General features: G+C 34.8%; 1 protein-coding gene across 2 annotated transcripts in view; it reads left to right on the plus strand.

Annotated features, from left to right (window-relative positions):
* myripb (myosin VIIA and Rab interacting protein b) overlaps nucleotides 1-12,968 on the plus strand; it is a 400,198-nt gene that overhangs the window by 360,486 nt on the left and 26,744 nt on the right. The window contains exons 12-13 of one of the 2 annotated variants that reach the window (XM_073830916.1): nucleotides 1,860-1,922; nucleotides 8,585-8,767. In XM_073830916.1, coding sequence (XP_073687017.1) covers nucleotides 1,860-1,922; nucleotides 8,585-8,767 — 246 coding nt within the window. The remainder of the gene's footprint in view (nucleotides 1-1,859; nucleotides 1,923-8,584; nucleotides 8,768-12,968) is intronic. The other variant, XM_073830917.1, reaches the window with a different exon arrangement.

A 12,968-nucleotide genomic window follows, 5' to 3' on the forward strand; every position in this document is an offset into this window, starting at 1 on the left:
TGTTTAAAGCCTCTAAATCGACATATCAAATGGTAGATAATGTGTATGATTCAGTGGCCTATTTTAGTTGAAATCTTTTGGTGTAACACTTAAGCTAAGGCACTACAGCAATTTGTCACATTAAAGAGCATCAAAACCACACCTTTGTATTTCATGATAAAATTGACAGAATTCAAAAATTAAGTTTTTCAATATAAAGAGTAATAAAATTAAAACAGTAAAAATATATATTTATGTATGCACATGAAAGTGTGGTATTTAGGGTAAAAGTTTGCATACTGTTTTACCCCATTTATATGATTTATTTAAACTAAACATGCTACTTTTGTTGTTTCTTTTCCTGTTAAAATTGTTGTTCCATCAATGTTCAGAAACAAGATACATATATCTTTTCCTGTTAAAATTGTTGTTCCATCAATGTTCAGAAACAAGATACATATATCTTTTCCTGCAATAATGCACTTTTGGGGAAAATACTTTTAGACATTGTACCCTACAAGTGTATGGTTTTGTTTTAAAAAGGTGCTACAGGCACAGTATATTTGTAAGAGCATATAGGCAGTTCACTGTGGTTTGGAATAGAGTGCCAATTCAGTCTCTAATGTGAATATCAAGTGATATTATGCACCCAACGTTCCTTTATACAGTCTAAAAAAATGCATTCAGTTGTTAAGCTGAGACTTAATGTGATTACAAAAGTAGGATGGGTTTGTGGATCAATATCCTTTGTTGATCCTAAATCAGCATTCCTGTCAACCAATCTCAGCCCTATACCTAAAACCAGACACTAGTGATTGGTTGAATGTGGTTCCAGGAATATCAAAGGATGTTGATGTCCTACTTGTGTAAATTATGTGGTGTCTTATAAGAGACTGAGCTCCATTAGAAAATGCCTGCTCCTCTAGATCCTTCTGGCACTCTTTCAAACCCTCAAACTTACATTTATGTTACTGATCGAACTCAGAACGAAGATCTTTGCTCTCATTGGTGAGGAGAAGCCATGATCAAGCACACACAGAAAAGCACGTCTGATCAAAGCCCAATTCTGTGTTGCCACTTCAGACTTGTATCTTGCATGAGGCAATGTGTGACGCATGAACCGGCCTGCAGAAATGAATATAGAGCCTCTCTAGATGTTGTAAGAACATCTATAGGATACTGACAAGGGAATGCACACATTAAGAGCAGCACTGTCTTCCTCTATGGATTCTCTTTACCTTGCATCTGGTCCTGTCCTTTCATTTCCAGTTTTTTGTCCATTAAATTAAAGGAATAGTTAAACCAAAATGACAATTATTTCATCATGTATGGATCCTAGTGTCTTTCCAAACCAGTATGATTTTGTTGGTTGCTTAGAACACACACATACACAGAAAAGAAAGAATAAAAAGATAGAAAGAAAGACAGTTTGAAGACTGTTAAAATTAAGGTTGCAAAAACCCTTTTGGAATGTTAAATTTTATGAGTGAAAAACAAAACTAATCTGAATGATTAGTTCACTGATGTAATGATCCTGCTTATTAGATTATCAGTGAATAATGATTTTTTTTTTTTTTTAAATAACATGATTGAATAGTACATAATGTGCATTCAGGACTCCTCAGGACTTCTCCTAATGTATTCCATAAAAAAAGAAAGTCATACAGGTTTGGAAGAGCATAAGGTTGAGTAAATGATGACTTTTCATTTTGGGATGAACTATCCCTTTAATTGTCTTGTGTCTTTCATTTCTTTTATGTTTCTTTTCACTACCTTTTCTTTATGTTTATCTTTTTCTCTCTCATTTGTCTTTCTGTCCGATCTCTCTCTTTGTCTCTCTGTGTTTCTCTCTTTCTTTCCACCCCTTCCTGTTGGTTCAGGAGGGTCTGAGTGATCGTACCCTACAGCAGAGGCTTCAATTACTCTCCTCTTTCTTACAGCAGGTGAGATACATCATGATGAGAAGATACAGTAGAGCTGGAAAGATGCCTCCTGAATCAAACATGTAGTCCATTCATATTTCTACCTCAGAGCCTGCTCATGACATTGTAGAGTCTGTTAGAGTCAGATACACATGGAGGAAAATCTTTGGTAAAACTTTATTTTAAGGTGCCCTTGTTGCATGTTACACATACTTACTATTATAATACCAATTAATTATGCATAATTCCATGCAAATTGCCCTAAGCAAAAACCCTAATCCTAACCCTAACCATAATAAGTACATGTAGTTAATTAATATTACTCAGTACATAAATATATAGTTAGAGTCTAGAACACCTTAAAATAAAGTTTAACCGAATCTTCCTTTAGATTTCTCTTACATCTACAGTACTGGTGGTTATATTGAGAGCACAATATGATGTTCTTTAACAAAAACCTGTTACTCTGGTTCTAAGCTACTTTTATTAGCATATAGCATATATTTAAAATGTTTTAATGTTTTCATCTTACCTGCAATATCACTAAGTTAAAATAACGGTTTAAAAACATAACAGTTAGCATTATTTAAATTATTTTAATATGTAATTTGTTCCTGTGATGGTTGATTTTTTTTATGAGTTTGATGTTTTTTGCATTATACATGTCTTTACTGTCACTTTTTATCATCTTTTAATGCATCCTTGCTAAATACAGTAGGTTTTTTTTGGTTTGGTACTATTTTCACAAGCAAGTGGTACATTTTCAAAACTCTTAGTACTAATCTCAATTGTTTTAGTACAAAACACACAATCACAAAATATCATTTTCAATATAGCCTATTTAAAATATCAAAATATCACATTTCAAAATATCAAGTGTGTGTGTGGTTCAGGCATACTAAACCCTATTTTTTGGACCCTATGATAATTATTATTTATTTTTATTTTTTTGTAAGGGTAGGTTTAGGAGTAGGCTAGAGTTAATGTAGGAGGATACAGTATAAAACCCATCACTCCTATGAAATGACACCATAATGAAAGGAAAACCTGTCTGTGTGAGTATGTGTGCGTGACTTTGTGTTTGTCTGTCTGTCTATCTGTGTATGTGTATGTGTGTACCTAATTACTGTAACCATATTTTGGGGACAAACTAAGCCATACCCAAAAGTAAGCAAAATTCACAAAATAACTTAAAACATCCTATTGAGGACATCCTCATCTGTAAAACTGTGTGTTTTGCTATTTTTGAACATACAGCCAGACACAAGGAAAAGAAATGATCAGAGATTGATCAGATATGTATCAGAAGAAGGGAGACGGATAGCATCAAGCATTTTACATTATCATGTGATACTATATATAGAAGCATTACCATGGTAAAGGCTACAAGACTACATAATTACTATAACCAGTGTTGGGAAGGTTACTTTGGAAATGTAATAGGTTACAGATTACAAGTTACTTGATTTAAAATGTAATAAGTAGTGTAACTTTTCAATTACTTTATAAAAGTAATGTAACTTATTACTTTTAATTACTTTTTGATCACTTTTCTAAATTTTGAATATTTTCAACTGTTATTCATTTTGAAACATTTAAACTAGGCAGAGTTAATCTTACAGTAGCACTCAACATTGATTATTGTCAGACTTTCAAAATCCTTCATCATTTGAATTAAGGGATAATATACATCTTTATTTTGTGGTAACAACTGGCTACATTATCAACAACATTATCCCACTTATTACACAACTGCTTTATTGATTATTTAGATGTTTAGGTCAAAATTATTAGACACGAAACACGAAAACATCTGAGTGAAATCGGCAAAGGACCTCGAGACGGGAATCAAACCCGGATCGGCACTCACTAAATTCCAGGGGTTTCATTACCACGACGTAAAATGGGCGTTTCTGGGGGCGTTAGGAAAACGCCCCTTTCTAAAAAAAAATATTAAGAGAGGTCACCGATCATGCGCAGTAAGTCAGTTTTTTTGCACGGGCATTTCAAAACCACTGATGGATAATGAAGGACAACACAGTCATACAGGTTGTTTTTATGTTTTAAAATCTTACATTTAAACGATTTTCGAAAACAAATAAACAGCCGTTATAGAAATGTAAAATGTGTAGCGTCTATTTACGAAAAATAATCATGGTTTACAATGGTATCGTGTACAGGTATTTCAAGAGACTGTATATAAATATAAATATGAAGGGCACGAAACCCCTGCAATAGTGGAGGTATGTGAAGCAAATGGCTTTTCCCTAACTGCGCATGATCAGTGACCTATGCAAATTCTCAAATAGGCCACGCCTGCCTGGTGACGCAGTATCGATTACGCTGTACTGAAACCCCTGGAAAAAAGTGCATCCCAACTAGGATCACCGTGAGCACAGCTGCACTATATGTCATAACAACATCATAACATAAATAACATCATAAGAAATTGTTTAATAGCTGTGATACTGGTTTTGAAATTAAATGTTTGCATAGTTATGACAGGAAACACAAGCATCTAACAATGCCTTGGTAAAACAATCTTAAAAAATAAAGTTTATTTATAAACCCAAATAGGAAATAAAACAGTTATCGAATAAGCATGTGTCCTATTCTGTGTTCTAAACTCCTGAAACATTGGTGTCTCATTTCAGAGCAGTCAATTCAATTGCAATTTATGAAAGAAGTCAATTAGATCTGTAAGTGGGGGTGAGTGTTTGAAAAAATTCAGATGTAATCCCGTTTGTAATCGCTGGCATTTTTCAGAAGTAACTGTAATTTAATTACACGTTTTCTCAGTAACTGTAACTAATTACAATTACATTTATTTTGTAATTAAATTACGTAATTCCGTTACATGTAACTAGTTACTCCCCAAAACTGACTATAACTCACCCTTCATCTAAAAAGTTCAGCTAGTGTATAGATTTAGTCATATGGCACAGTGAGGACATTTACTGCATTGACAGTAAACTCTGTTCTAGCACAAAACCTTATGGCTATGTCATACCTTCATCACACCTTTTAAAAAAAACTCTGGATAAATACTTTTACAAACATTATGGATTTTATGTGTAATATTCATTGTAAATAATGTAAGTGTATTTTCTAACATGACAGTCATTGCCTGTATTACTGTATTACTGTATTATTTCAGCAACAATGGCGATTTGAAACATGAATCTTGCATTGTTTGCTTTTGAATTAAGTGATTGTTACAAATACTACATTGAAAGAAGATCTCACTGTTGTGTTTTGGTGATTAAACCAAATGTTCTCAATACATCTCACATTGATCTTGTGTTCGGAAATAATGATTATGTGGAATGAAAATATGCGTGACTACAATGAAATCATGAGATCAGGTTTTGAAAGAATGACTAGCGATGTTAGAAGTGTGATTAGTTTGGATTTTTGAAAATGTTGAAGCTTTGAAAATGCACACCTTATGAAAATAGTACCAAGTACCAAAAAAAGAAAAAAAAAAAAAAAACTTTAAAAGTATTAATTTCCTTAAAAAAAAGTCTTCCTGGCCCCAAACTTGAACGTATGACTGCATATTTGTTTGCAACCCTGCTGTTACCTAAAGGGACATGTATAAATATTGTGTAGAATGATTCACATGATTGTCTAAAATAATAACAATAACAATAAACATATTCATGAATATATAGGTAAAATTTCTAATACAGTAAAACATGGCAAAAAAGGTAACAAGAATGCTGTTTTAATTCCATTAAGATTTAGTTTAGTAGTTTGTATTATATATATACATTTACAGTCAAGCCCGAAAGTCAGAATTTGCCAGAGGTATGAATAATTTCGGCCTTGACTGTGTGTATATATACACTCCTGAACAAAATCTTAAGACCGGGGGAAACATTGCAAGTATTCGCATTTCGCGCTGGTGGATCATAACCGGGTAGTAAGTACTGCTTCAGAATGCCAAAAGAAGAAACAGGAGCAAGAGACAAAAAATAGAAAGTAGGCAATTTATTGAAAACGGCATTTAAACTCAAACAGGCTGTTCATCAGTTGATCAAAAGTTTAAGACCATGGCCCAAAAATAAAATAAACAGAACTAAAAGTGTCAAAAAGGACTCAGTAGTGAGTAGCCCCACCGTTCTTGTTGATCACTTCAACCACTCGCTTCGGCATGCTTTTAATCTGACTGTTTTCTGGAGGCTGCTGGGAACGTTGCTCCATGTGGTGAAGATGGCTTCACGAAGGACATCCACATCATTACCCCACAGACGGGGACCCTCAGGCAAGAGGGATGCCCTCTGCAACAGATCCACATAGCCAGCTGCCGTTTGACGCCCCTGCACAACCTGAAGCTCCATTTTCCCATTGAAGGAAAAGCATCCCAGATCATGATGGAGCATCCTCCACTGTGCCGCGTAGAAAACATCTCCGATGGGATCTCCTTGTCATGCCAGTAATGTTGGAAGCCTTCAGGACCATCCAGATTAAATTTTTTCTCATCAGAGAATAAAACTTTCTTCAATCTTTCAATGAACCATGTTTGGTGCTCCCTTGCAAATTCCAAACGGGCAAGTTTGTGGCGTTGGAGGAGAAGTGGCCTTTGAAGACGTTTTTGTTCTTGAAGCCCTTCTCTCGCAGATGACGTCTTATGGTTATTGGGCTGCAGTCAGCATCAGTAAGGGCCTTAATTTGGGTCGAGGATCGACCTGTGTCTTCACGGAAAACCCGTCGGATCCTGCGGCTCTGTGCAGGTGAAATTTTTTGGGTCTACCACTTGACTTTTTTGTCCCATAACTCTCAGGATCTTTTAAGAAGTGTAAAATGACTGTCTTACTGCCTCCAACCTCGGAAGAGATGGCAAGCTGCGAGAGGCCTTGCTTGTGCAGCTTAACAATTCTGCCACTTTCAAAGAGAGAAAACCTTTTTGCCTTTGCCATCAAGAGATCATGACAGTGTGACTGCCTGAAGAACAATGACATGAAAGCCATATTTTTGTGCAGATTTTAGCTTTTTATGGCTATGGTCTTAAACTTTTGATCAGCCGATGAACAGCCTGTTTGAGTTTAAATGCCGTTTTTAATAAATTGCCTACTTTCTATTTTTTGTCTCTTGCTCCTGTTTCTTCTTTTGGCATTCTGAAGCAGTACTTACAACCCTGTTATGATCCACCAGCGCGAAATGCGTAAAATTTGCAATGCTTCCCCCGGTCTTAAGATTTTGTTCAGGAGTGTATATATATATATATATATATAATAGAAATAATCCAGTAATGAGGTTGCTTGAAAAAAATGTGGGTCACAGCTGAATGTAACTTAAAAAATAGACAAGGACACATCCTGCCAAAAGCCTGTGCAGATCTCATTTTCATGCAACAGTTTTTTTTACCACAATTTTGTGTTAAATTGTTGTCTTTTCAAAATAAACATGAGATTTATTTCTTTATTGCTATAACATTTAGCCTAATAAGACACTAGTTTTCCTACCAAATTCCCCTTTTGGACAAGCATCAATACATTATAAATGTACTCTAAATTTTATTTGATTTTAAGATTACGGTATAGGGTGAATGTGGTCATTGAGTATCTTTTAACTTTTCATTGGGTGTTAGATTTACTATCTGTTTTCCACATGTTCTCTCACTATACAGGTCCACTTTTACGCACACACCGACCCTTTCAGAGCTCGAGCCACTCATGCTCTGAGCACTGAGTTTGGATCAATTATTTCTGTGATCAAAGCATAAACCAACCCAAACCATTAATTGATTTCTCAAGTATTCATTACTGAATCACACTGCTCCTCTCTTTCTTCCTGTCTCTTTCATTCTCACTGTCTCATCTTGAAAAGTCATTTTATCTCATCATATTACCCTCTCTCGTGTGTGCTTACTGTCTTACTTACAAACACAAGCAAGCACATCAACATGTACATCTCATATTGATGGCTTAGTACTCTAAATGAACTCTGATGCCCATTACACTTTGAAAAACTTATTGACAAGAACAAATGTACTTCTCATCCACGTCCATCCTAGTTTTACGATGACGTGCACTCTGGTGTTAATGTTTTTGGCACATTGTGTTTTGACCCATTATCTCATGTACAAGTAGTTATGAATATTTGGTCTTTATTTTATCAACCTTAATGTACTTACAAACCTGGATGCTGTTTTTTTTCTGTGTTCCACAGATAAAATATATTGTACCAAATATGGGTCTCGAACAACATGATTTAAAAATGAGAGCATATTGATTTTCTAATACATTGTTCCTGTAACATTTAAATATGTACTGTATGTTGATGGATGTGTGTTACTCACTTTAAGACACACTGAATGATGACCTTTCACCTCTGAGATGTTCAAGCATCTCTCATCCACAGACATTCATATCACACTCCTTTTCTTCCATAATCTTCTTATCCTGTTCATTGATCCAACAGGTTGAGCATGACGAGCAATACATCCCAGCTTAATTAAGAGTGAGATCTTAGGTAGCTACATGGAAGTTGTGATCTACGCAACATTTTTTTTCAATATTTTTTGTTATTGTGTTATTAATAATTGTTTTGGGTTTTGTTTTTTTGTTTTTTTTGGCTTGGTTTTTTTGACCTGATATGCATTTGAATTCCATCTGTTTTGCATTTCTATTTATCAGTGGTTTTCTTATCTGTTTTATGTGTTCATGTATATGGAGCAGAAGTACTCCGCTGCGTCTTTATGCAGCATCACCACAGAGGTTCTGAAGGTCCTGAATGCCACAGAAGAATTACTTGGAGAGGCAGAAGGCAAAGGTCCTGACTCTTCTCCGGCTAGCACACCCATGTCCTCAGGCCCGGGCAACAGGAAGCTGGACCAGCACCTCACTAAAATGGAGGAAAATGTAAGATTCATTAATTGAAAATGTTCTTATGCTGTTTTTTTATAGAAATCCAAGACAAACCTTAATTATGAAATTTGAAACTTTCTCTACTGATTTTTATTTACTTTCACTGTATTTCTGCCCAGGTTATGACGACATTTTAGTGCCATGCTAAAAAAAAAAAAAAGATTACGAGATTAAAATTGTAATATTTCGAGAATAAAGTCGAAATTATGAGAATAAAATCGTAATATTTAGAGAATAAAGTAAAAAAAAAATGAGAATAAAGTCGAATTATTTTGAGAATAAAGTCGAAATTACGAGAGTAAAGTCAAAAATTACGATAATAAAGTCAAAATATTTCGAAAATAAAGTAGAAATGTTTCAAGAATAAAGTCGAAATGTTTTGAGAATTAATTTGTAGCAATTACGAGAATAAAGTCATAATATTTGATAGTATATTTTTTAGTATATCCTAGCTAATTGCGCATGCAAATGGCTCAGATTGAGAGCACTGGGAGATATTACAAAGTCTCAGCTTTCAAAATTAATAATGTGTTTCTCTTTAGATCGCTGTATTCGCTTCAGTTTAAATGGCACGTGAGTCAATCATCTTTCCGATTGCAGACATTCGTTTCAGTAAATTAGACTATACTGTTTTTTCATTCCTTCTGATGTTCCTTTACTTTCATATCTTGGTATAATTTTGAAATAAAGAGTAAAAACACATTCATAATTTGTATTTCGTGATATAATTGACAGAATTTGAATGCTGAGTTGTGTTATATTAAAAGCAACAAAGCACAAAAATGATTACGATTACTGGGTGGCTGGCACGCTGTAAATAATGAATGGAAGACGTTGAATATGATTTCCAGCCATTTACTGTTTTATACCATAAATAAAACAGCTTGTGAATAGTCACTTAACATTAACATTTAACATCTCAAAAAAGAAAACAATGCATGCTATATACTGTTTAAGCCTTTAGAGCCTCTAGAACGTTTTATTGTTGTTTTTAATTGAAAACATGTGGTTGGACGCCACATACGTTTTTGCAGAATAGGTGGTGGAATTTTAAAGAAACCAAGAAAACAGTATAATTTAATTAATTGATTAACATGAATACATCTGTCACGCCACATTAAAGGGATGGTTCGGAGTAGAATTGACTTCATTGCTATGCACTCCGAAGCCCATGTAAATACCCCATCCGAAGTTTTTTTTACCTTAGTCAAACATTTATGGAGATATTAAGAGTTTTTCGAATTGCTTGTTACAGGAGTGAATGGCACATGTGATGTATCTCGTAAATTGCACCACTAAACGTGCAAGCAGGGCTTAAAAACGAAAAAAAAATCCATTCGGTTCACTCCGAGCAGAATCGATATTATAACGTTTCTGTTCTTGCGTTCCTCATTAAACAATACGTTCCGAGAACGGTTTTCTAGAAAAAATACCGGTTAATAACGTTATTTTATTACACGGCGCGATAGATAGATAGATAGATAGATAGATAGATAGATAGATAGATAGATAGATAGATAGATAGATAGATAGATAGATAGATAGATAGATAGATAGATAGATAGTGTGTGCCTTTTAATAACATGTTTGGCATTATGTTTACAAATGATTCAACCAAATTCCGTGTTCGTGTCATTTGAACTTCTTGTCTTTAAAACCGAAAGTAAACGAGTTCACCTGAAGGCTGTAACTAGGGTTTGAAAATTAGTGAGGTCCGAAGTAAGGTTGAGAAACACCGCTTTAATTAATGTTTTTTTGATGACTTAACGTTGACTAAAGAGCATGAGATGTCTTCCTGCTGGCCAGTAACGGTAACGTTATTTGTCATAGTAGCCTATTTCATTCTGTAACAAACAGATTTGTATTATGCTATTGTTTTTGATAGTGTTATACATTTCTTTCAGATATTAACGATGATCGCTGCGTTTGTCTTACCGATTGTGTTATCTTCCTGTCAGCAATTAAATTACAGATTGTCTAAAAGATTTTTTTTATGAATGTACAATGTTGCCGGATATTGCTACGAAAAACAAGCAATTACAAAAATAAAGAAAAAGATATCCGAAATAAGTTCAAATCTTGTGTTTTGTAAATAAGATTAATATATCAGTAACACTAACGTTCAACTTTCCACTTTATAAACGTCCCAAAGTGTCACAATAAATTGGAAAAATGAGTCAAAATACACGTATAATAGGTGGATCTGGCAACAAACGGAGGCTGCACACGCGCTCTCACTCAACGCTCTCTCAAGCCTCGTTCACTGCGCTAGCTTCTCGCATCAACATGAATTGCAAACACTCATGTGATATGAGGTGGTTTAAACGGCTAAATAATCATTCAGAGAGCTTGGCATTTTATTTTTGAATATACAAAAATGACCGAGGTTCGGACCTCGGTGACCTCATAGCTGGCTACGGCATATTCCTTACCTAATATAGCCAATTATAGGCTATTTTCACTCAAACAAAACAGAACTCCAGATAGTTATGCTTTTACATTTAATGCATAAAAGCAAAAGAAAACGTAATGCATAATTTTAACTACAAGTTTTAATTAGGCTACAATAACTTAAACCTAAACATACCTTTGCACATGAAACAGCCAGGTGCTTGGTAACCTTAAGCTGGTCGCATCAGAAAGGGCTCTGCTTATGTCTGCTTCGCGGGCATTTCACGGTGTATGCGTCACCGTCGCATTTGCGCACACAATTTGAATTCATGTTTTTGGTCTGCCAAATTGATATAATAAAGAGAACGATAAAAATACCGTTATTAACCGGTTAATTTGGAATTTCTGTTTCCGTTTCTGTTCAGAACGATTAAAATTGATTTTGTTTTCGTTTTTGTTTTTGTTCCTGTTCAATGTCATTTGTTTTCGGTTTTCGTTTTCGTTCCTTGAACCGGTTCAGAGCCCTGCGTGCAAGTAATCTTACCAAACTTGTACAGTAGTGTAAATAGGTTATGTACTCACAAAACGCTGCATCGGAACATTTGTAAGTCCACCATGAGTGTTTTAAAAACACGTTTTAGCCGATCCCTACTAGTCTCAAAAACTACAAATGGCGACACGTCGACATCACTTCCCTGGTTTGAAAAAAGCACGTAAAAGTCCTCCTACAAGTTGACATGCACACAGATGTAGTAGGAGGACTTTTACGTGCTTTTTTCAAACCAGGGAAGTGACGTCGACTTGTAGTTTCTGAGACTAGTAGTTCTCGGGTAAAACGTGTTTTTAAAACACTCATGGTGGACTTACAAATGTTCCGATGCAGCGTTTTGTGAGTACATAACATATTTACACTACTGTACAAGTTTGGTAAGATTACTTGCACGTTTAGTGGTGCAATTTACGAGATACATCACATGTACCATTCACTCCTGTAACAAGCAATTCGAAAAACTCTAATATCTCCATAAATGTTTGACTAAGGTAAAAAAAAACTTCGGATGGGGTATTTAGATGGGCTTCGGAGTGCATAGCAATGAAGTCAATTCTACTCCGAACCATCCCTTTAAAGAGCTTGAAAAACACATTATTGTAAGGCACATTGTTTGTATTTCTAAGAAAAACTGATTTTGAAAGCTGAGACTTTGTTTTATATTACAAGTAACGAATGCAATCGATGACAATAAATATTATTTCCAAGCATATTGTCCTCGTGAGTATTGTTGCATTCACACCATGTTATAATTCCAAGATGACAACACGTGACATTATGTGAATTATGTTTCTATGGCAACACTATCAATGCCAAGACCTCATGTGCTCCTGAACTGGTAACTCGTAATTACAACTTGTAAACTCAGAATGTTCTGAAGTTAGGACTTGGACCAGTGTTGCCAGATTGGAAATGTCCAAGTATCGTACCAGAAGCTCAAAATTATCGTATTTGGGAGAAAATTATCGTATTTGAGTCAAACGTTCAAAATAAAGATATTTATCTAGATGTAACAGCTATTTATCCTTTTCAGCACTCATTTTCTATACCTTATTGCAATGCTAAACTAATTATTTTATCCGAGTCAAACGTTCAAAATACAGCTATTAATCTAGATGTTACAGCTATTTATCCTTTTCAGCACTAATTTTCTATACTTTATTGTTAAACTAACAACCTCAGTTTTGAAACAACTGACCTAAGTGCGACAGGAAGGTTAACTTGTGCTCGTGAGAGAGAGCCATTCTCCACGAT

The sequence above is a fragment of the Garra rufa genome, chromosome 24 (assembly GCF_049309525.1).
Source record: "Garra rufa chromosome 24, GarRuf1.0, whole genome shotgun sequence".
NCBI classification, from domain to species: Eukaryota; Metazoa; Chordata; class Actinopteri; order Cypriniformes; family Cyprinidae; genus Garra; species Garra rufa.